Source organism: Thermobia domestica, chromosome 8 (genome assembly GCF_964235325.1).
Source record: "Thermobia domestica chromosome 8, izTheDome1.hap1.1, whole genome shotgun sequence".
Lineage (NCBI taxonomy): Eukaryota > Metazoa > Arthropoda > Insecta > Zygentoma > Lepismatidae > Thermobia > Thermobia domestica.
Genome location: NC_137461.1, coordinates 168,911,419 through 168,937,213, shown reverse-complemented (window position 1 = coordinate 168,937,213; position 25,795 = coordinate 168,911,419). Strand labels below are relative to the sequence as shown.

The 25,795-nt window shown below is 36.7% G+C and overlaps 1 protein-coding gene across 1 annotated transcript in view; it reads left to right on the top strand.

Annotated features, from left to right (window-relative positions):
- The window catches only part of Arr1 (arrestin 1), a 319,226-nt gene that overhangs the window by 119,630 nt on the left and 173,801 nt on the right, over positions 1–25,795 (top strand). Inside the window, exon 2 of the mRNA XM_081769254.1 lies at positions 7,648–7,835. Coding sequence (XP_081625380.1) covers positions 7,648–7,835 — 188 coding nt within the window. The remainder of the gene's footprint in view (positions 1–7,647; positions 7,836–25,795) is intronic.

Sequence of the window (25,795 nt, the reverse complement as noted above, 5' to 3'; positions counted from 1 at the left end):
GGTATCAAAATGATGGCCATCCTCTTAGGTATTAATCAATGCCAATATCACCTCTCTATGACTTACGGTTCCCGAGATATGGCTCCTTAAATCTTCCAAAACAAGCACTTTTTGGCCAACATCTCGGGAACGGCAAGAGTGACAAGAAAAATTCCACCTTCTGAGATAATTTTTGATGCTCTATCGAATGGAGAGCTAAAAATTGAAAAATTCGTAAATAATACATACATGCATAGAGAATTCAGTAATGCAATTTTTAAGTTCGTTGCAAAGATGATACAATCACTTTATCATTGGAGTCATGATCCGATTAAATAAATATAAATGAAATGAAAGTAGAAAAATATACGGTTTGAAGCACAAGGTACACTCTAATAATTAGGATTAAACGGAGGGTATACGGTGTGTACTGCCGTGTACCCTCGACTACAGCGTGTTTGTTACGTAACAACGCTACAAGATATCATTACTGGTGCCACCACCGCCCTGAAGATCCATTTCGTAAAGTTAAGAAATCGCTCTTTTAATCCCCAATCAATCCGATATATATTCGATCGATCGATCGATATATATGTATATATACAGGGTGTTAATGAACTATACCGACAAATGTCTACGAGACGACTCCTCACATCAAAATAAGAGAAAAAGTTCAGATGGACCTATGCGAAAAGTGCATAGTTTCAGAGCTAGGGCTGTCCAAAATCGCGAAAAAGACAAATTTCAAGAGGCCCTCTCGAATTCGAAAGACTGTGGATGGTGGTCCTTATCAACGTAAAGGAAGTCGCGCATATAAAATCCAAAAATGCTTATTTCATTAATGTTGAATGAGTGTACGGATTATTGCCTGTAGGGTGAAATTCCTAGACATGCCATCAACCGAATTTTGAGATATGCTCTGAAGAAAAACGTTAAGCCTTGATAGCAATGAACACGGAATCCTTTAGCGCGATGTCGGAAGTACCGGTATTAAGGATTGTCAGCAGCACGGTCTCTCGTACACGAGAAAACGCATACTGCAATGTTTTCTTTCACGCTTATAAGTGAAGAAAACGTGAAATATACCGTGACGAAATACATCGCATCTTGAAATCAGGGTATAACTCAAAACCTGGATAGGGAATAATCTTTACACCCATTGACAATTGATGAAATATGCACTTTTGGATTGTGCATCCCTGGCTTCCTTTACGCTGGTAAGGAACACCATCCACAGTCTGTCGAATTCGAAATAGGTCCTATTGAAATTTAGCTTCTACGGGATTTTGGACAGCCCTAGCTCTGAAACTACGCACTTTTCGCCATAGGTCCACATGAACTTTATCTCTTATTTTGATGTGAGGAATCATCTCTTAAAGTTTGTCGGTATTGTTCATTAACACGCTATATATATATATATATATATATATATATATATATATATATATATATATATATATATATATATATATATATACAGAGGAGGCGGATCCATGCGGGGCTATAGGAACTATAGTCCCCCTTGACCCTCAAGCCCTCAAGTATACACTGGATAAAATGGGCTTCAATCCTGCTATACACTGGATAAAACTACAAGCTATGGTTTAGCCCCTCCCTTGATCATATCCTGGTAGTGATGAGCGCAAGAGTCTTGGTCTTGCAGTTTTTGCAAGAGTCTTGCATGCAAGACCAAGACCAAGACCAGGAATCTCGATGCAAGATCAAGACCAAGACCAAGACTTGCGCAAGAGTCTTGCACAAGTGCCGGCTCAGTAGTAGAGCGTTTACCTTTGGTGCTTTGATCCCTGGTTTGTTCCCAGCTTCCACCATGTGAGCTTTTTTGGTGGATAGAGATCGTGTGCGTAGGTTTTCTCGGGGTTTTCTCATAACCTACTTTCTTCATTCCACCATTTCATTCATTTCTCAACATCACCATCTCTCTTAGCCTCGGTGCATAATCGTGGCCCGTAAAACTAGATATTACAACATTTCAAAACATATTAGTGGTGTTCTTCTTCTAAAACTAATGAAAAATGTAGTATTGAACATCGGTGATTCCGTACACCATGGGTGCCGACTACATGGATATAGCCTTGGCTCCAAGGATTAAGCATCCGTTAGAATTTTTTAATGTGTGCTCAAAAAAAAAAATATCGACATAACATTTTCATGACAGAAACTTGTGTGTGTGACCGCAAATTTGATTTCATGGATGGGTGCTTATGCGTTGAATAATTGTTTATCAATATAATTTTTAGCCTCCTCAGGTATATGGCACACGAAGATTGAGCGATATCACATTATACAACAATATTTGCAAGTGAGAGTGATTTTGTACAGTTACAGTAGAGCGTCGATTATCCGAAGTAATTGGGGGACATGGGTGTTCGGAAAACTGGTTTGTTCGGATTATCGAACTGTACATGTTTATTTGCCAAAAAGAAGTACTGTACAGTAAATTTATTCATAAAAAGAAGTGTGCTGATTGTTGAAACACAGCGACTGGCGGCTTGGCCGGTCAGCAGCGCCTTATGAAGGCCCCATTAGAAGCAATGTTCCGCCAGCGGTGGCTCAGTGCGGCGACTACTGTGGGAAACTTGGGAGTGAGGGGGATGATGGACGGTAGGGTGGGAGAGTAACAGGTGCGAGCGAGTACACAGTTCGGTTAAGCGGTCGTTCGGTTGACCGACGTTCGGATAATCGACGCTCTAGTGTATTTCAAATAACTTGGAGATTGATGTTGTGTTTTTTATTTCTAATATAGGTCAAAATGCTTGTATAAGTTGCGTTTACACAAAAAATATGGACAGTTGAGTCTTTTTCAGTTTTTACTCAAGTTATACTAAAAGATTAAGAGGTTTTATTATAATTGTTATTATTTCAATATTTTCTCTCTTTTTTGGCCAATATTGCTAACATATCATCATAGCTATTTAGCTATTATTGGCAGGTCAGTTGCTGCAACTCAGAAGCTTCGATATACGGTGGTCCTCACCTAGTCTCTTCGTCTTGACGTAGAAATTTTCTGTTTTAATAAGTTCCTTAAATAGTCTCCTTTGCCCCTCCCTGTCTTTCCTTCCACCATATTCTCTAGCGTGTCCCTCATAATAAAGTTCCTCCTCAGCCAATGTCCCAAACAGTTCCTTTTTCCTCCTCTTAATTACATCTAAAATTCTTCTTTTCTCTCCTACTGCTACTATTTCTAACATCTTCTCATTCCTTTTCCGTTCAATCCAGCTAATTCTCTCCTTTTATCGAAAGCCTCCAATATTTTTTTCATCGCTTTTGCGTAATGTTCATGTTTCTGTTCCATAGAGTACATATTGGAAGCAGTAAAATACAATCTCAATATTTAATTGGAAGTTTGTTCAATACAAAGATTAGCTAATCTTAGTTGAAAATAAAAAGAAATATCTGACGCCGTTAGAGTGTAAAAATAACTTAACAATTTATGATATTTCAGTAATCTGTGCCGTCTTGATTTTCTTTCATGCATCTCCCTAATTTGGGAATCAGTAGAGTATTGAATCTGTTAAAAAATATAAAAATACTACGAAACATTGTAATTTATCTTAAAAGTAGTGAAGCGTGAGGTTATCACCTATGTTGTATACTATCATCATACTTACACGAAGGTAAATTATATTTCATTTAGAAACATACAGTGTATTTTCGTTACTATTGCGCATTGAAGAATTTATCCAGAGTAAAATTTACGTATGAAAAGCGTAAGATTTCTTAAAAGCAAGACTTGCAAGATTCTTGCAGCAAGACCAAGACCAAGACTGAGTGTGCAAGACCAAGACAAGACCAAAGGTTCCAGTGCAAGACCAAGGCCAAGACTGGATGTGCAAGACCAGGACCAAGCCCAAGACCACCTGGGTGTTGGTCTTGGTCTTACATTTCCTCATGACTATATACTGGATCCGCCACAGAGATATATATACAGAGAGAGAGAGATAGTACAAACATCATCATCATAGGTATTCTGTTCTTACTGGCAGGTTACTTGCAGCAGCTGAGAAGCTTCCATGCTCCGCTAACCTTTTCGTCTTCAAATATGATCTTTGTTTTTATATCACAAACTAATTGTAGTCTCCCTCGCCCTCTGCCTCTCTTTGCCGCCACCATACCCTTTATGACGTCCCTCATGATACAATTTCTTCTTAGGCAGTGTCCCAAACAGTTTCTCTTCCTCTCCTTAACAATATCTAAAAGTGTTCTTTTCTCCCCCACCGTTTCTAACACCCACTCATTCGTTTTCCGCTCGACCCAACTAATTCTTTCCATCCTTCTCCACACTCACGTTTCGAATGCTTCCAGTCGTTTTTCATCACTTTTACGTAATGTCCACGTTTCCGCCCCATACAGTACAACACTCCACACGAAGCATTTAATGAGTCTTTATATCAACTCTCTCTTCAAGGTCCCACAAAACAGACTTTTCTTCCTCCTAAAGGCTTCTTTCGCCATTCCCATTCTTGTTTTTATTTCACGTTCGCACTTCATGTCATTACTAAGAATACTACCCAGATATCGAAAACTATTCACTTGTTTTATTTGCTCCCCTCCCACTTTTATATTTGACACAGTCCTCTTCGTTCCAATCACCATGGTTTTAGTCTTTCTAACATTTATTTTCATCCCATATTCTTCAAAGCCCATCCTCAGGTTTTCTAACATTTTATTGATTTCCTTTTCAGATTCTGCAACAAGGGCCATATAGTCTGCAAATCTTATGCATCTAATCACTCTACATCCTACCGAAATGCCGTCACCATCATGTAAACTCTTTTTCACTATCTCTTGTAGATAGACATTAAATAGTGTTGGCGAGAGGCAGGATCCTTGTCGAACTCTCCTTCCAATTCCATTCTCTTCCGTCAATTCTTCCTTTATCCTAACACTTACTTGTTGGTTCATATATAAGTTTCTTACGAGTCTTCGATCTTTCCATTCCAACTCTATCTTCTTTAAAACTCCCAGCAATAATTCCCAATACACGCGGTCAAAAGCCTTTTCTAGATCGATAAATACAACATACACTTCTTTTCTTTTTCTATAAATCTTTTACCGATCGCCCTTAATAATCCAATAGCATCTCTTGTGCCCTTACCTCTTCTGAACCCGAACTCTTCCTCCTCAACTTCTTCATTTGTTCTTCCACATAACCTTCTGTTCAGTATTCGGAGTAACATTTTAGTTGCATGAGATATGAGACTAATAGTTCTATAATCCTCACATCTCTTTAGGTTTGATATCTTAACCATCGGTATCATGATCGTCTTCAGGAAGTCTTTTGGCCACTCCCCTGTCTCACGTATTTCATAGTATAGACATAGACATATATATATATATATATATATATATATATATATATATATATATATATATATATATATATATATATATATATATATATATATATTGACAACAGCAAGTTCCCAGGAGTATAGATTAATTCATTCTTGATTTTAATCTACAAAACAAATGTTACCGCAGATGGAGGCCTCGAAATAGAAAGTTTACGGAGAAATGAACAGAATCAGACTAAATGTTGCAATGAGAGTAACAAACGTTAGAAGGGTCATCACTGTAGGGCGATTAATAAGGGAGGAAACATAAGTTAAATTGTGGACTGTATGTGTTCGTGGATTGATGCGATATGAGGTGAGGTGGCAATAAAGCATATTCTGACACCGTTTCAAACCCACTGTGTTATTAACTAACTTAGGATATGTACGAGGGTATTATCATGGGGGTCAAGGCGAAAAAAAAAAACAAGCCCTGCGAGGCTTTACCCCCTTCGCTCGCTCAGCTATGTTTCATACTGTAGGTAAGTCACTTTTTTATCAATAAAGTTGTGCGTGTGTGTGCAAGGTGGACTAAATACTATGTGACATTCCGTCACCTCGAGTGGTGCAACTTCAATGTAAATTTTGCCTCACCCTTTGGGAAGACATATTTAATTGGCAGCATTGTTTTATTCATTAATAAGTGGTATGTAGTTTCCAACACTTAACAGTTCCAAGGTATTGTATTTCCGCAGTAATAGTATGCTGATGTATACGGATGTATGATAGAGCAAAAGCATGAAAATAAGAAATATTTGTGATTAATATAAATAGTAAATAGTGAAGGTCAGAAATGAAACAGATGTAATTATAGTAAGATGTTTGAAAGTAAGAACAGGTCAGTTGTGATACAACGCCGAAAAAGATTCATGTAAAATAGGTTTTATCTTGGGCCGCAATCTGTGGCAGTTTAGCCAATGCTTTTTATGAAAGCAAGGGACTTGCTAGCCATAGCTGGTTAAAGGCCGTAAATAAAATTCAAACTTCAAATGGAACTTGCGTAACTCGCAGACAATGGCTGATTTAACAACACGTTTAATAATAGCCGGTGTAATGGCTGATTTAAGAACATACTTGCTATGGCTTGTGTAGCTAACTAGACAGCGTTTGCAGCTGTCGTTCTAAGGGATCTGTGTTTGAATCCCAGCCCGGGTTAAGAGTTATTTTTTCATGGAATTAAACATTGTAAATGAGGTTCGCGATTGACACTGAAAAAGATCTATCCCATAAAGGGACAAAAACCCGACAGACACGAGGGAAGGGATAAGGACACAGACCGTTTAATTTTAAGCGTTAAAATTTAATTTAATCCCATGGCTTTCGCTTTTTCCATTAACTCTTTCCTTCTTTTCTCATTTTCTTTCTCTTTCCAAAGCTGTTCGGTCTTTGCATGATGTGTATTATTATTTTTGTTTTCTTTGCATTAATTCCTATCTCTTAGAATTTAACGTAAATGGAATTTCTGCAGATTTATCTCGTGGTTCTTTCTTACTAATAAAACTCCAACTGAGCAAAGCAGTATATATATTTTAAGATTATATATTTGTGTTACAGTTTCGGCTATGTAACATAACCTTCTTCAGACACATTATAAGAGAAATATCCAATTTTGACAGCTTATATACAATCTTGATGCAAGACACGTCCACTTTCTCTTTACAAAACGTAAACTTAAAGAGAAAGTGTGCGTGTCTTGCATCAATATTGTATATAAGCTGTCAAAATTGGATATTTCTCTTATAATGTGTCTGAAGAAGGTTATGTTACATAGCCGAAACTGTAACACAAATATATAATCTTAAAATATATATACTGCTTTGCTCAGTTGGAGTTTTATTAATAATCTTGAATTTTCCAAAGCTACAATGAATAATTTACAACTGGTTCTTTCTCTAAGTGATGCTCTTAGATAGTAATACTTTTTCCTCCAAGTGGAGGAATATCCTGGCATGTTATGTTTTCGGGCATGTATTTGCTGTCATGTTGGTTGTCCAACTATCAGTCATAGAGTGAAACTATTCTACTGGAAAAAACCATCGTTTCTTATATATCCTACCTTCAGGTTCTAAAGTTTCTGACTGTACATAGTACACTTTTAGATCTTCGAATCACTCTGAGCGCGCACAAGAGTGATGATCGGATGACCGCATACGGTAGGAAAAAACACCTGGTTGCAAGAATAAATATAAATATAAATTACATATATATCTGTAGCTTTAGTTTTAAGAAAATTTATTTGATTCATTTTTCTAATAGTGCGTAAGATACAAACAGCGGTTTGCATTGGTTACTATAACTGTTTTTCTTCTTCCAGATGGCATTATCCTTATAGATTCTGATTACTTGAAAGATCGTAAAGTATTTGGACAGGTAGTTTGCTCCTTCCGTTATGGCCGTGAAGAAGATGAAGTTATGGGACTTCACTTCCAGAAAGATTTATTTCTGGCTTCAGAACAAATTTATCCTCCAACTAAAAAGGATGTTAACAATTCAAAGTTACAGGTAAAATCATGTATAATTTACATCTTAAAATATAACGATCATAAATATTTTATTTCTCTATTAATAAATGTAAGAAAATTGTTTGGTTTTACCTTGAGAAAATTATGTGCAAGTGGCGTAATGATAACTGAAGACTATAAATGAAAAAAATGATATGAAATCTTTAAGTTTTACGTCCCACGCTTATGCCGGTTAGGCTAAAGGAGACGGTGATGATGAGTGATGAATGAAATGGTGGAATGAAGAAAGTGGGAGGAAAGACTATAAATGAGATTTACTCTGAAGTTGCTAATGATGAGTGAATCGAGTTCTCTATCTGCATAACGCAATCATTCAAATTAAATGTGAAAGTATGAAAATATAATATAGTTCGCAGGACAATGTGTAATCTTAACTTTACTTCTTTAGGTAATAATAATAATAATAATACTTATTATTATTATTATTATTATTATTATTATTATTATTATTATTATTATTATTATTATTATTATTATTATTATTATTATTATTATTATTATTATTATTTGTTAAGTGAAGATTCTGCACGCTCCAGTTTTCATAGACTCAGACCTTCCATGAATTGTAAAATTAGGATATATATCATAATAAGGCTTAGCAATTTTCCATGTGTGGACATTACACACAGAGAATTCTAGTGAACAGGCGGAAATCGAAGTCTATATTCACGGCCATGTGCACTTCCGCTTTCTTGATTTGTGTCCTAAGGAATTAAAAGAGCATAGGAGGGAAAAGAAAAGGACTTCTGTTTCCACTAGTTAATAACTTACAGTTAGTCTCGTGAGAAATCAGGGCTACTCGGTTAAGGTCCAGTGAGCGTGGAACGGATATATCCATAAGCTGTGCCCTGTAACAAATCCTGAATTCAACACAACGACATATCTATTAAGGATATTGTATATTAAGTCGACGGAATTCCTCCAGTACGAGTTTAATGACCTTGCAAGTTACCCTGTCGGTAACCTTGACCCGAAGAACAATGCCATGTCATGGAAGAGGGGCCAACGTGGCTACGGCCGGTGCCTAAGTAAATGGGCGCGAAGTTCGGGAGGAAAAAATAAAAGAAGGTAAGAAAAAGTGAGTATAATTATGTGCACATATATAAAATGGGAAGGAAAAAGTAATAAAATGTGCTCAAAATTAAGGAAAAGCAGGGTTTATGTTTCAAAATTTTCTTACGCTTCGCGCCAACCATGCTTTTTCTGGCTGGTCTCTCGACTTCACTCATATGTCCGGAGGCGCCGTCGCATACTCTCGCCCCGAGTGCTGATTTTCCATGGCACAGTACGGCTAAAGAAAGACCTTTGAACAGTTTGTTGAAGTTTCTGCTTTCAGAATAATACTGCTATGCGAACGAATGAAATACAGTGTTCAGCGATGTTAGCAACTTGTGGCAAAGCCAATTAACAACTTGTGATTAATCACCTAATTACGACAATCCGGACTTTGAAAATAAGACCACAACACTGACATCCGTTATGCCCGTCCTACAATCTGACAAACTTTCAGACATTTCGGAACAGTAGTTTTGGTAAATCAGGGTATCACTACTCTGTTTCTGATGTTACTCCGAGTGTTGCTTATGAGTGTAAGGATTTTGTCGACTGGGTACATACCAATCGAACATAATAATGCGCATTGATGTCTTGATCGATGGCCATCTTTTACATCAATCGAGATCCTCGCGTCTTTTCTACGTTTAATCTTATTTTTGAGAACCGGAACTTGAAAATGTTGAAATGACCCAGCGTGGAACGTGAACTGCGTGCCTCCAATAACGACCAACTGCAATTTTTACCTCCAGAGAATTGCAAGATAGGGAACAGCTATGGATCCTTAAAATTTAGGAAACGGTAGTATACGTGTGATTACCAGGACGTTGGAGATGGATATTTGCAGCTTTGTTCACAGTACAGTTCATGAACGTACAATTTTTACATAACCAACAGATTCTAGTCTTAGTCTCTGGAGGACCAGTTTCGTTGGGATTTTTCAACTGAAGTATTTTTCCCTAAGAGATATATTTTGGGTGGGTGATATTTGAACCAACATCAAAGCCTCTCAAACGTCCGTCTCGGCCATTCCTGCCTCTCTGGCTGTCAGTTTATGGAACAACCAAGTGCAGCAATACTAGCAAAATTAAAATGAGACTTAGTTTTTGGCCAGTAAACTGTGCATTCATCGAAGCTTGCTTGATGACTCAAGCCTGCATCTGCAAGCGTCGACACTGGTCGAACGTAGACCACCTTCGTCGCCATCAATTATTTTAATTACTGACTCATCACTTATCCATTGACGACTCTTCTTCTTTTAGAATTTCTCATCGTCTTTGGTGCGTGATAGTGAATTTTAACTCTCACAAGCAGGTCACCGTTCATACTGTACGAATAATTATTTGGATACAATGTTTGGAACTCAGTGTATCGGGACACTGTTATTAGTGCTATTAGTTGACATCACCTAATAACGAACCCAGTCGTTAGATATTATTTCCAATTCTTGTTTTTCTTTTTATTTATTTGACGTGAGATTATCTTTTTACTTCGAAGTTCGACATGGACGGACCTTTCATTGTCACCCGTCTGGTACATAAAGCGAACTACTTGGAACACTCTGTGAAAGTAGTTCCGAATTATCCATGCCTTCCTCAATCATTTGGTCTGAGTTTAATTTTAGAAACTTTTGAATTTGTAATCTAGATATATTAATTTATCAGAATTGAGTCGTCCATTTCCAAATGGCATCTTGTTCATCAAACAAAATTTTCCGGAAATCGACAAAAAACGTACTGGAGCTTCAAAGTTTTACTAATATCTGCTATTTCTGTCTGCAAAAGTATAGATCTGGGGCAAATAAATGTTTGCTAAAACTATGGACAAAAACTATGCAATAATTTTGAGGAAATATTTAAAAGTAATGTAAAAGATCCCTTACTCATTAACAATTTTCAGTGGAATATTTTACGTGCGAAGTCTGTGATTCTTCATCCATCACATAATTAGATCGTACACACAGCAAACTGGATGTAATTACAATCTCACCAACCATGTTAAGAGATCAAAAACGTTGGAAGGCATAGCTCAAAAGAAGACCCAACCTCCCGTTTGGGTGGATGTGACAATGAGACTGATCGTTGAAAGTATGTTTTCTTTAGACAGTAATAACAACAGAAGGGTTACCAACCGTCACGAATAAACATACTGTCCTTAGAAACTACCTACACATAGCCTACTGTGTTATGAGAAAACAATACATTTTCAACATATCTGAATATAGCTGTGACTTGTGGATTAGAGTCACTTTGAATTTTTTCACAAACTACAGCTGTCTAAAGAACATGAAGCTGTTTGTTTCGGTAAATTTAAAGATTTTTCCTCCGCTATTTTGGTTTGTTGGACGTGGACAATGACAACATTTCCCACATTTGAACGTAATTTTCATCGCTTATCGGATTATTTGGAACTATAAAGCATATACCATACGAAAGCTGTGAACACCATTGATCCAGTTCTGCCCATACCTCAAAATCGAATTTTCTTGACAAGATGCCGTTTGAAAATGGACGACTCAATTATTATAATTCTGTCATTCAACCCATTCATTATTATTTTGAAGTACATCACTTCGACCTAATTTTGCCTCTCTTAGCCAGACCCTAATACCGTATTCTGCCCACCTAGTTATCTAATGCACGATTGTATAAATTTACACATAAGGTTCTCGTTACTACGTTTTATTGACAATAAAGTGAATATCGGCATGTGTGTTCTTATTCAAAAGATGAATCTGAATGTTGAACGAGGACTATAGCTCTGGGTATCGTATAACTGTAATTTCTATAGCCCACTATTATTATTCCAAACTACATTACAATAAGGTGTTGAAGTGAGATAATGGTTGCTACTTTTTATATCGATTCTGCTAAATCCCAACGCTTAATACTGGTGATCAACTGGATACCTCACTTAGACACATTGCATCGAGAAAGGAAAGTGATCATTACGTACGACATCATCACTCTACCAATTCTAAGCTACATTATTATTGCTCTACCACATTTTTATACTCACTTATACCCTTATGGAAGACATCTCATAGAGCTATGGGTCCACCAAAGATAGTACTAGGGTGGGGCTATGAATCAAAGTAAGGACCTCCTTATCCCATGCCGACACGTTGTATCAATTAGCTTGTGAAAAGTGTCATGGTCATAAAACTTCAAAGTGTTTTAATCGTTCCGCGTAGCGCCAAGATCGTAACACGCTAAAGAGTTGCAGGATGAATGAGAAGTCCAGCTTGCTTGAGGTACGAGCCGATTATATATATCCCTTCACCAGACAGTATAAGTCGCTACACGGGATCAATGTCCTGAAAAGTCATCTTACGTACTCCCGAACCTGGGAGTTACGGAAGTATTTGAGACATATAATATGGTGGGCAGATCCAGGCCAGTGGCTCCAGAGACGACTTGCACGTCAATCACAGTCGCAACGACGGACTGTAAGTGACTATATCAGTCTCCCTAAGTCACTATGAGGTTGGAATGCGTGGCTCTTGAAACAGAAACTAATGCACGGAAGAAGGCTTTGGAGACATCATGAAACAGAGTAAGCAAACGGCGCACGCAGCACACATTTGTTGATTAAGTGGTTCAAGGTAACCCATTATAATCTGGCCCAGCTCCAATGCCTGATAAAACATCGGCAAGATGACCTGAACCGGCAACAAAAGGCACTACTGCTTCTGTGGCGCTTTCCGAAGGCGTTCAAGATGAATCGCTCAAGAAGCTTTGTCATCTAATGTCCACTAGATGTAAACTGCACCCTAAATAACGCCATGTGAAATAACACCGGTATGGGAAAATGATTCGATCTGATGTGAAGAAGTGGCTGTGTTATGATCTTCATGTTCTTCCCCTTTCCGTCTGACATTCTGTAGCACCTTCACGGCAATTTCAAGCAACAGCTGCATATCTGGTGCAGTAGATGATAGAAACATCCCATCATCTGCATAGCTAAGGAGTTCACTCTCGCACATGCACTGAAATCAATACCAATCTCAGTTGGTATAGTACGTACCACATTGTCGAACACTAGGTTGAATAGCAGTGGAAAGAGTGGGTTTCCCTGTCGAACACCTCCATTGAGCAAAGCGATTTTTGAGGCCTCCTCAAACTCCAAGATAATTTCAGAGCCGGGGTATACCGCATTGACGTAATCCATAAAAGGAAATGGAGTGACAGTGGTGACGATAGAAGTAAGGGTGGCATGGTACAGTGGGGGACACTTCTAAATGGTACAGCCATATGGAGGTTTACGGCTAAGGTGCTCCACCAGTTGAGTCCGAAGCATTTGCCGCGAAGTATAGCAACCGAATTAACTTTAAAAGAAGGCGGGTGGCATAATCGCCAGGCACTGAAAATTCCCGTACACTTGGGCGAAATTCCCACTACCGTCTACAGCATCATTTCTCCAAAATGAGATGAACCTTAGACGTTTAGTTCTTATGCCAAACATACTACTTGATATTTGTCCTATTTGAGACGACAAATTGAAACACAAAATGAAAGTCCAATCCTGTTGCTGTTGGAATGAACTCTCTTTAAGTCGTTTGATCTGAAATGACTTTGGAGAACCTGAATAAATATTCTGTCACTTCAGGGGGGAAGGGGGTAGGAAGAGCGAATGCTCCCCTCCTACAGTATGATAACATATACTTTTAATCAAATGCTTAGCGAGAGTGAGTCCATTGGAATAGCGCCTTTATGATTTGAAATCTTGCTCCCAAGTCATCTTTTGTCATAACTGATAACATAGGAAAACGGGAGATGCAAATATGATGAAGGAGAAAAACACTCACATGTGCAAATTCAGAATTGGAGACAAAATGGTCGGATAGCATCCATATTTTGTCGCAAATTTTGATTTTGTAAGTAGACATGTAAAAGCTCGCCCGAACCTGAGAGCATCCCATTATCAATTGTTGAATTCAAGTGGAGAACTCAGTTGAGAGCATCAGATGATTAGGGAGGGAGAGAAACATCTTAAGATATGGGGAACGAACAATGGAAAAAAATACCAACTTTCCACGACCGGACTCGAACCCTCAACCCCTTGATTATCAACCCACGCCTTAGCTCACTCATCCACGGAGACACACAGGATAGCTGACAGTCATACGTCAGGAAAAAACGTACGTTATAACCAGTGATTTATTTGTAAGGGGAAGCTAGAGAAATTCCCCGTCTCTAGTGTTTCTTTTCTTGGCACTAACTTAATTACTGTTGTCCCAGCCTGAGAAGAATATTTTCCACCTCTCTAGAAAATTTCCTAAAAATTTGCATACACTTTTAGCAACACAAAACATTTATTCATCGATGTTCTGCATAATTATACTTATACAAACGAATTATTTCCAATTCTATGAATTCCCGTACCAAGTAAACAGAAGTACTGAGTATGAAATTCTATATCTCGCGAATAGTTTTGCAGAAAATACCTAAACTAACTTTTCTGTTGGGAACAGGGAGAAGCACACACGCGGGGCTTAGGAAGCAGATTGCGCCCACAAGATTTGTTTTGGTCAGTAAGGGACATACATTTACATTCAAATGGCAAAATCACACGTTTAATTATACCATAATTTTATTTTTAAGAGCGCCAAATGCGTAGAACGAAGGCATTCTTCTTGGCTTGGAAGAATAAAATTATGGCTGAAAATGGAAGTAAACAGACTGATTATGATCAGGAACAGTGGATGCTACCAAGCAATGGCGGAGCCAGGAGGTTTGGAACGCCCGACATTTGTAGAAGTTGTTTATATAAGGCCTAAGATTGCGGTTTTATTTAAACTTTCCCGGGGTGAACCCCCGGACACATCCCAAACGAACATTTAGCCAGCGGTAATCCTGAAATCAAATCCTGGCTACGCCCCTGCTACCAAGTGATGTATTCTCTGTCACATAAGAAAATGCATGTTTTCCGTGGGATACTATCTTTTCCCCTTTACTATTAGAATGAAATCGCTACACATTCCTTGCTACCATATCGCGATTTAATTAAATGTTTTAAAAGTTTTTAAAGTTGAATCCCTAACCAAATCGATAACTGCATGATCTATCTCTTTGCAGTTCACCCAAGACACTATAGAAATATCGTAAAACTTAATAAAAGGAAAAAAAAGGTTCTTTCACAGCGTGAAGCTTACGATTATTGCCATATATTTATAGCGTGTATCTTATTCCGTAGCTCATTGGATCCGTGCAAACTTCCCATTTCCGCGACCCGTGTTCGAATCTTCGTGTCGCTATTTTTTCTTTTTATTTTATTATTGATCAGGTATTCTGCAAGTATTTATTAATTTTTTTCTTGTCAAGCGAAAAAATGAAGTAGAATTTTACAAGGGTAAAACTCTAGATTTGACTGTCTCTGCTCCGGATCTCTGATCAAAAAGTATTTTCTCCTTTTCGTATATTTCAGGGAGAAAATTTAACGTCACCATTAATAAAAACTATGAATAAGATTACAGATCAAAATAAATTGAATATGATCAAGGAAATGGATTTCAGCCGTTTTGTGTGTGATCAGCACATTGACTTCCATCATCCATCATCAGTACTGGAACTAAATATCAATAATTTTGTTTTTTCGTTTTTATATATAATTCTCATCTTTTAGTCCTTAACAAAACAGATTATTGTTCAAATTGTCACTATGGGATTACATTTCATTATATAATGAAATGAAACTATATATATATATATATATATATATATATATATATATATATATATATATATATATATATATATATATATATATATATATATATATATATATATATATACCTAAAAATATCGAAAATAATATGACAAATATTATGAACAATATTATAATAGAACTAAGCAATGTTTTATAATACAATAAACTGAATGAAATGCAGGGTATTTGAAGTTAGCGATAATATTGCCAGTAGATTCTGAAATACAAATTTGTTGAATAGATATGAACACTTCACCTTGAAATATACACATTGAATTTGATTCTCGATAGAATCTGAAATATGTTAAGAACTTTAAACCTTGAATAACGCAACACAAGTTTGAATCCCATAATTGTAATATGTCGTTACAAACTCATTCTTTTTATATAAATCAACCAGTCTAAAGCCGGATCTCTGATCAAAAAGTATTTTCTCTTTTTCGTATATTTTAGGGAGAAAATTTAACGTCACCTTTTTATTAGCAAATGTAGCAAGTGATCAAATTGAATAATGCTAAAAATAGCCTACTTCGCTTGCTAGAACTTATGTTTGGTAGAAGTTCATACATCAAATCGTTTTTTTTCTTGTTTGTTTGTTTCTTTTTTTGTTATTTTTTTGTTTTGTTTTTTAGGTTTCTGAATACTTCGGAAGATTTTAATAGAATGCTTGTAATTATACATTTAAGGTTACTCTGTTTGATATGAAAAAAATATTTATGATGAAGAAAATGTTCTGCAGAGCTCTTTGTAGAATGTCTTATTAGTTGTAGTAGCTGCTTCTACTTTAGCGTCCCATTCAGCAGCGAGGCTATATGAGACATGGACTTACAGCTTAACATGGGATTCAAAACCATAGGCTTCTACTGAGAATCGAGCTCCTTTTTTTAGGAAAAAATGTAACCACAGTCAGTTCCTACCCGTTGGGGTTAGAACATACCCTATTATTATACTGGTATTTTGAAGCAGTGATAATTGGTTACGAATTTCGTGACCTGGAAGCAATCACACTCGTGTCCCGGCATGACCGGAACAGACCTGGAAACGACGACACGTCGTCATACGCACGATGAATTTGTATCATACTGTTAAATATTAAAGTTAATACATCATTTTTATATCAATAAATAACTTAAATAAAAAAGACAGTAAGAATACTATTAACGTATATCTACATAGTACATAAATGAAAAATGCGTTGTCTATCATAACGAAAAATGGGTGAACCGTTTGAAATGAATTTTATTGACATAGTTAACCTCTAGCTTGGACTAGGTTGTTGAGATCTTGCTCGGGAGAGTACTCCCGGAAGTAGTAACTGGTTGGCGTTATGCGTATCTTACTACGTAGCCTATACCTCTGTATATAACAGAAATCATACGCTTGTTGCTATCGGTCCCCGTGGTCGTGCGCGATAGCGTTGTAGGCTGGTAACAAGAATTGCTTTTGGCGTGAGTTCAAACCTGGCCGAAGGAAATTTTTCTATTTTTTAAAATCGTTCATAACACGTTTTTTTAAAATAAAATTTGTCGTGTAGAATGTATGGGGTGGGGAACGGGGGTAATTGCTACAAGATCCTAATTAAAATGGTCAAAGCAAGGAAGTAATTTTACTGTTTGCAATGAATTTTGAACATACGTAGTTAACACGTGGATTGACGGGGATAGCTTTTATCATTCGCTGTTTTTCTGGGGGGAGGAAAGGGGCTTAAATACTTCCCAAATAACATTTCCGTACATTTATTCTTATCGTGTGGAGAATGGAAATTGTAATTAGTTGGTTGATAATTTTTAAATTGATGTGAACAGAGAAAACATGCTTTGAAAATCCAGACGAATGCAACTATGTGTCTAATTATTTTTACATATTTCTTTTTAAACCCTGGGTTTACAGTTATACTCAGTCAATAATTTTAAATTAATTCTTGATTTTATTTCATGAGTTTTAGAATATATTTAACTACTTTGCCAAGCTTATATTAGGAACCCATAGGCCCAATTTTTAGAAGATAAAAATCTGAAATTTAATTATAATTCACGATGCTTCAGCGAGAGATCAACTTTTATATCCAGCATTGTGTTTCTCATTGTGGCTTTTTTAATTGCAACGCATCACACCAATCACTTTGTCATAATCTTATGAACGATAAGACTGATGGGTTGGATGGTTAGAAGTTTAACTTAATTTGCAGCACCGAGACAATATGAGACATGGGCCTACAGCCTAACGTGTTGTCCCAAACCAGATAAACTCACACTGGAAATCGAACCCAGGTCTTCCGCACCGAACACTAAGACAGAGTGTACTTCCATTTTTTTCATTTATCGTTGCATAATCATAAAATGTTACATTTCCTCTGGATCTAACACGAACTTTTCCAGGTATAATACAAGGTTCCAGGACACATACGGCCTTTAATGATAATAACGCTAGTTTATTAACCATATTTTGGTTAAATACAGGACATGGTTTATTTTTCCAACATGCTTAAAGATCTAATAGACTGACGCGGATAGCTCATATTTTTTTCTTTCCTCTCTCTGTTTTCACAGACAGACCAATATTTCATTGACAAAATGTGTCAGAACGTAGTAGAAGAAACAAAGTGCCTTTACTTCACAGGTAAACCAAAGACAAGACACGCATTTCAAACGACCTTCAGGCGATATTGCTTTGCCTTTCTTTGCCTATAGCGTTTAGTGATGACTCACTGAATAAGTAGTTGCTTACTACTGAAGGAAATTTCATTGGGTCAACAGCAGGGTGGATTGATTTAAATCAGTCTGATTTAAATCACGTTTTTAATCAAGATTTAAATCACTTGATGTTTTGAATAAAAGTCGTTGGTTTAAATCAAAATCCCAAATAAATTAATTTAAAGTGAATATAAGTAAAATCCCGTTTCTGTTCTGTTATTTCGATTATGGAAGATAATAATAAAATACAATGAGACTCAAATTATGTAAGCACAATATGAAAACGAGTATCATGCAGAGGATGATTAGAGAAAATCCCGTTTTGGACGGGTAACGGCTGAATCCTGCTTTCTTCTCTTTGTAACACAGGGTTTTTAAATCGTTAAAACTATTCCAACGGAGAAATCATCATGAAAATTTAAGACGAAAGTTCTTATGTGTCCACGTCTATTTATTTATTTTCAGGTAATAGGGTCGTATTTAGGAAAGCTCGATCCCCTCTGCGAAAAAAAAAAAAAAATAGATTTTAAAACTTCAGTCGAAAGTTATGTACTAAATACATAGAAGTTATTTGGGATCGTAATACGGCAAATTTTGAATGCGTTAAAATATTGAATAATACTTTTGATAAAGTGAATACTTTCAAATATCTAAGATCAATATTAACAGACGAAAACAATATTCACGAAGAAATAAAATGTCGACTAAAAGCAGGGAATTCGTGTTATTATTTAGTTCAAAATCTCTTGTCGTCGCAAATTCTGTCGAGAAATTTGAAGCTTAAAATATATATAAAACGATAATCATGCCTGTTGTTCTGTATGGTTGCGAAACATGGTCGCTTGTTATGAGGGAAGAGCATAGACTTAAAGTATTTGAGAACAAGATCCTCAGGCGAATATTCGGACCCAAAAGGAACGGGAATGGGGAATGGCGGAAACTTCATAACGAGGAACTACATAATTTATACGGTATACCAAACATTGTTAGGGTCATCAAGTCTAGGAGACTCTAGTGGGCAGTTCATGTAGCCAGGATGGAAAAAAGTAGGATCGCTTTCAAAGTCTTAACTGGAAGACTAATCGGAAAACGACCATTAGGAAGATCTAGGCGCAGATTGGAGGACAACTTTTAGATGGATTTCGCAGATATAAGAATACAAAGTAGAAACTGGATCCAGTTGGCTAAGGATAGAAGTCAGGGAAATCTTTTGTGAATGTGAAATTGATCCTCCGGGTTCCATACGCCATAGAGTTAGTTAATTTTAGGCGAAATTTATGGACTTTATATGTATTTCGTGCGGCTAGCTAGTTTCGATTAAAAAAAATATGCCCCTGCCAAACATCAGGAACTTTCGCGAAAAGAAAAGTGTCATATTGATAAACGTTGCTGTAAGTTTTTTTCCTTAATGCTTGAGACACATTGTTTGGGATTGAAATAGGTAAACGACTGGGGATTAATTCAAAATTAAATCCCAATACTTCCACCTAAATGACATAATTAACATTTGATACTAATTCCTAATGTCTTTTCTGCAGTTCGCGACTTGTATCATACGAGAAGAAAGTTTTGATTTAAATAAAAAAAAATCGATTTAAGTTAAAAAATCAACAAAAATTATATTTTTTTAAAAAAATCATGTTTTCACCCTGCTCAACAGTCTCACACCCAAAAATAAATAAAACGATCCACACTCGTCATATTATTTTGTCAAATATAGAAAAAGAGTATAGCTAGAATTATATTTATATTTGCGGGTAGTAACTTGCTTCTTTACAAAAATAAAATTAATAATACCCACAGAGAACATGCATCAATAAATAAATCAACACATAATATTATTCTGATCCTTAACACACGCCTTCATATTCATACATTCTGTGGAGTATTTCGTTTGTGATTCTAGTGTCAGCAAAAATGCCTAGAACTAAAGGCGCTTTGGAGTTAACTGCCGCTCAAAAAGGCGAGATTATTGGCCGTGCTGCTATTGGTGAGAAATTGTCTCTCATTGCTAAAGATTTTGGGTGTGATCCTAGAACCGTGAGAAAGTGACTGGATCGTCATAGGGAGCAGGGAAAAAGAGAATGAACTAAGTCAAGACCCAGAAGTGGAAGACCGCGGGCAACATCAGAGACCCAAGATGAAGCTCTCGTTGAAGAAGTCCGTAACCATCCTTTGCGTCATCGGTCTGTGTTGAGAGACAAAGCTGTTGAACACAGGATGTTCACACAAGACAGTAAGGCAACGGTTTACTGCGGCTGGACTCCATCACGCACAACCAGCTATGAGAACTATTTTGACAGATTACCACAAGGAAAGGCGTTCAGAATGGGCTAAGAAGAACGTGAGTCTTCCACAAGCCTATTGGGATCTCGTCATCTGGTCTGATAAGAAGGTGTTCCTCTCTGATGTGCAAGGGAGAATGATAATATAGAGGCTACGCGGGACACATGTCTTCCACAACATGTCATTCGCACCGAACATTCAAGACGAATTTCAGCTCATTTTTGGGGCTATATGACAGCTGAAGGTTCGGGCGAGATCGTTCCTGTTCCTGGACGAATGACTAGTGCGACTTATATCCAAGTACTGGAGGATACACTGCTTCCGTCTCTACACGAAACATTTCCAGAACAAGAGGAATTCGTGTTTATGCAAGACAACAGTGGTGTTCATACCTCGAGGCAAACTCAAGCATGGTTGGAAGATCATCCAGAGCTAATATGTCTAGAATGGCCTCCTCGATCGCCAGATCTGAACCCCATAGAACATCTTTGGGCGTTAATGGTTCAAGAATGGAAAGAACGTCGACAAGACCGTAACAAAAGAATTCTTGAGGCACATGTAATAGAACTCCAGAATAATTTCCAACAACATCCAACTATATTCTCGATTCTTGTAGCTAGTATACCTAATCGTTTGGGTGACGTTATAGAAGCAGAAGGTGACTAGACAAAATACTAGAATTCTTTCATTTCCAAATATTTGCCTTTTATTGATCTTTTCTTCTTTTGTTCAATGGTAAAGAACTTATACATTTCATTTTTGTTCTCAATTAACCTAAAAGACATTTGAAGCTGGATTAAATGTCTTACGTTTTCTTCATCAAATTCAACTTTGATTTTATTTTCATCCCAAATAATGTCCAAGAGACCTCTGGAGCTAAAGTTAAATATTTTATTTCGTTTTTAGAAAAAATAGTTTTAATTTTATTTTTTTTTTCCTAATTAATGCCCAAAAGACATTTCGGGCTAGAATTATATTTTATTTCTTCTTTACAAAATAACGTTTTATCACCACTACTTGTGCTGTGTGTTAAAGAAGCGAGCGATTTCTTTTCAACTTTTACATTTACATTATCTTTCTCTTCATCAGTTTCAGTCAATACCAACAATAGTAGTTCTTACACTTTCAAAAATAAAAGTTGCTTCATGAAATCAGGTTTAACAAAAGCAGAAGTTATCGTAAATTGTAATCTTGAAATTGGCTTAATTTCCAAGAGACAATTGGTCCAAAGGACATTTCGTCCAAAAGAGATTTGGTCCAAAGGACATTTCGGTGAAAAGACAATTGGTCAAAAGGACATTTCGTCCAAAACACAATTGGTCCAAAAGACAATTGGTCCAAAGGACATTTCGTCCAAAACACAATTGGTCTTAAAGATATTTGGTCCAAAGGACATTTCATCCAAAAGAAAATTGGTCCAAGGGACATTTCGTCCAGGGATGTTTAGTTCAAAGCATATTTCGTCCGAAGAACATTTGGTCCGGTAACGCTAGAGGATCAAGGGTTTGCTTCTATTAGAAGAGTAAAAGTGATGCATATAACATTATGACTCACAAGTAATACCTCCCAAGTGTAACACTCCAATTTTGAAAAAATTAGGCAGTTAGATACTACACATAAAATAAACGAATACGTGTTTTTCTACGGAAAAGTGGTTTTAGGGGGGGCAAAAGCCCCTATTCAAAATTTTGAAAGTTGACGCCAGAAAGGCAAGAAGAAGTGGACCGAAGTGAACGAAATTGTGCACAGATATTGCAGACGTAAAATGAGGGAACACGTGTTTCGTATTTTCCTGCAAAAATGGTTACGTGGGGCACAGACCCACTCCAAACCTTTGATCACGAAATATCAAAAGTACTTTTAACAGTATGTCAGATGTGAGTAAAGAACATGAAGAATTGCAACGAAACTTTGAGTAGGGACAATACGCAAAAAATAAATGAACACGGTTTTTTTATTTTCTGAGGAAGAACGGTTTTAGGGGCAAAAGCCCCCATCCAAAAGTTTGAAACTTGAGGCCCGAAATGTCACAAGAAATGAACCAAAGTGAATGAAATTGTGCACAGATATTGTAAACATAAAATGAGGGAATACTGGTTTCGTATTTTTCTGAAAAAAAAAGAAAAAGGTTTGGGTGGGACACAGACCCCTACAAAACTTTGATCGTGAAATATCAAAAGTGCTAATAACAGTATGTCAGAAGTGCTTAAAGGACATGAAGAATTGGAACGACACATTGTGTAGGGACAATACGCAAAAAAAAAGCAAATGCGAGTTTATTTTCTGAGGAAAAACGGTTTCAAGGGACAAAATCCCCCACCCAAAATTTTGAAATTTGAGACCTAAAAGGCAAGAAGAAATGTACAGAATTGAATGAAACTGTGCACATATATTGTAGACGTAAATTGAGGTAATTGGGTTTCGTATTTTCCTTAAAAAAAAAAAAAAAAAAAAAAAAAAAAAAAAAAAAAGCGGTTGCGTATATCACGGACCTTTTAAACTATTGATTACAAAATGTCAAAAGTACAAATAATTATACGTCAGAGGTTCTTAAAGAGTATGGAGAATTGCAACGAAACCTCGTATAGGGACAATTCGCAAAACAATAAACGAAACGTGTTTTAATTTGTGCGGAAAAACAGTGTTGGGGCCTCCGCTTCCTCCGAAAAAAAGTAAATATTACCGTAATAGCGCAGGAAGTAGTGGACCAAAGCAAATGAAATTGTGGGTAGACATTTTAGAGACCCTATGTAAAATAAGATCTTTCGTGTTTCTGAAGTGTCCCTATCCGCTTTGCTTCAAATTTGGTACATCAACAGCAAACAGGAAATTAATCGACACGTGTTTCTGTTTATGCGGAAAATCATTGTAAGGGTTAAACGTGCCTCCTGAAATGCTATAAAATACACTATACTGTTTGTGCTTGTTGTTGATCTGTCAAATTTGAAGAAATCAGATGGAGACACTTGTGAAACACGAAAGACCTTATTTTACGTATCCAATATCTATATACAATTTCATTCGCTTCGGTCCACACCTTCCGCCACTCAACGCCTCGGTCCGCTCAACAGGTTTTTCTTTTCAGGAAAATACAAATTCTGTGCACAATTTTATTCACTTCGGTCCACTTCTTCTTGGCTTTCGGGCGTCAACTTTCAAAAGTTTCGGTGGGAGTTTTTGCACCCTATAACCCTTTTTTCGCAGAAAATAAAAAACCCGTGTTCATTTATTTTTGCGTATTGTCCATACACAAAGTTTCGTTGCAATTCTTCATGTAAATTTAGGCACTTCTGACATACTAGCACTTTTACTACTAGCACTTTTGATATTTCATGAGCAAAGGTTTGGAGGGGTCCGCGCCCCACCCAACCATTCTTTCTAGAAAAACACGAAACCCGTATTCCCTCATTTTTCGTCTACAATATTTGTGCACGATTTCATTCATTTAGGTCCACTTCATCTTGCCTTTCGGGCGACAACTTTCAAAATTTTGGGTGGGGGCTTTTGCCCCATAAAACCGTTTTTCCGCAGAAAATAAAAAAACACGTATTTATTTATTTTATGTGTAGTATCTGCCTGCCAATTTTTTTAAAATCAAAATTGGAGTGTTACACTTGGGAAGTGTTACTTGTGTAGCTTCTTATTTCTAAAGGAAATTTTGAAATAGAGATTTATTCCGCAATTTTCTTTTCGGTAAAACAAATATATGCTGAGATATTCAGAAAAGACGTAAACGTCTAAAAACTAAATGGCCACTTTTCTTTGCTTTCATTAATAATTTTACAAAAATACAGTTTTAGCTTCGCAGAAATACAGTTGTAGCTTCGTTGGTTAAGGAATTCACCTCCCAAAATGATAAACAACCCTTCATTTGCGGACAACATTGCCTCCGCATGGTCATGTGAATCTTGTATTTGGTTTGAGACTTTGCAATGGATATCTTAAATGTACTGTGCTGTACCGAGAAAATTAATATGAAAGCAAAACTATATACTATATTTGCATAAGGAGTAACACTGAAATAAAAATACAAGACAAGTTAACAATTCTGGTTTGTCATACAACTCACTAATTATGTAGAAACGTCTGCCGAAGTTACACACTATCGATAGTCTACGAATAGGAACCAGACTTGTGGTTAACCTGAAAAGATACGTATATTCTACACGAAATGTTCTAACTTTCATCTTATATTTGTCAATCACTTTTCACAATGTTGCAGCCAAGAATGTGACTGTTTAAGAGTATTATCTTTGGACTAAGAATATATTTCACACATGTGTATTTTTCTATTCCCAGTATTTCTTCAAATATACTTGACACAAAATTTTTCACTTTTCTAACACAAGGGTTTGAATACCTAATATTTAACTTACTCAAATTTAAACTCCATTAATTTTAGTTACCGGTACTTATTTCAGAACTATTTCATTCACAACATGAAAATTTTAGATGTCATGTTAGCAGTTATTACAACAACATACTTCACACTGCAACCTTTCCCTCACTCCAGTTGTTCGGCCATTTTGTTTTCAGGCGTTTACGTTTTTCTGAATATCTCAGCATTATTTGTTCTGTCGAAATGAAAATTGAGAAATACATTTCTATTTCAAATTTCCTTTAGAAATAAGAAGCTACTGAGTCATAATGTTATATGTATCACTTTTACTCTTCTAATAGAAACAAACCCTTGACTCCCAAGCGTTACCGGACCAAATGTTCTTTGGACGAAATGTGCTTTGAACTAAACATCCCTGGACGAAATGTCCTTTGGACCAATTGTCTTTTGGACGAAATGTCCTTTGGACCAATTGTATTTTGGACGAAATGTCCTTTGAAATAATTCTCCTTTGGACGAAATGTCCTTTGGACCAAATGTCTTTGGATTAAATGTCTCTGGACGAAATGTTCTTTGGACGAAATATCTTTGAACTAAAAGGGTGGACACCCGGTGGGCCAGTGTGAGTCACGGTGAGTGGTGTTTCGCAGTAGGTCACGTCCTTTTGACCCACGATCCACTGACCCACTCACAAATCTTGACCCATTTCACCCACTTACCAACCGACCCGCTGACCCACTCCATCTTTGATTTTAACATGTCTTGTTTCATTTAAAAGACGAAACATGCATCCACATAATTTTTTCATCGATTGCGAAGGTTGGCTTAATATCATAGTTGTAATGTAATTTCTTCTTAAGG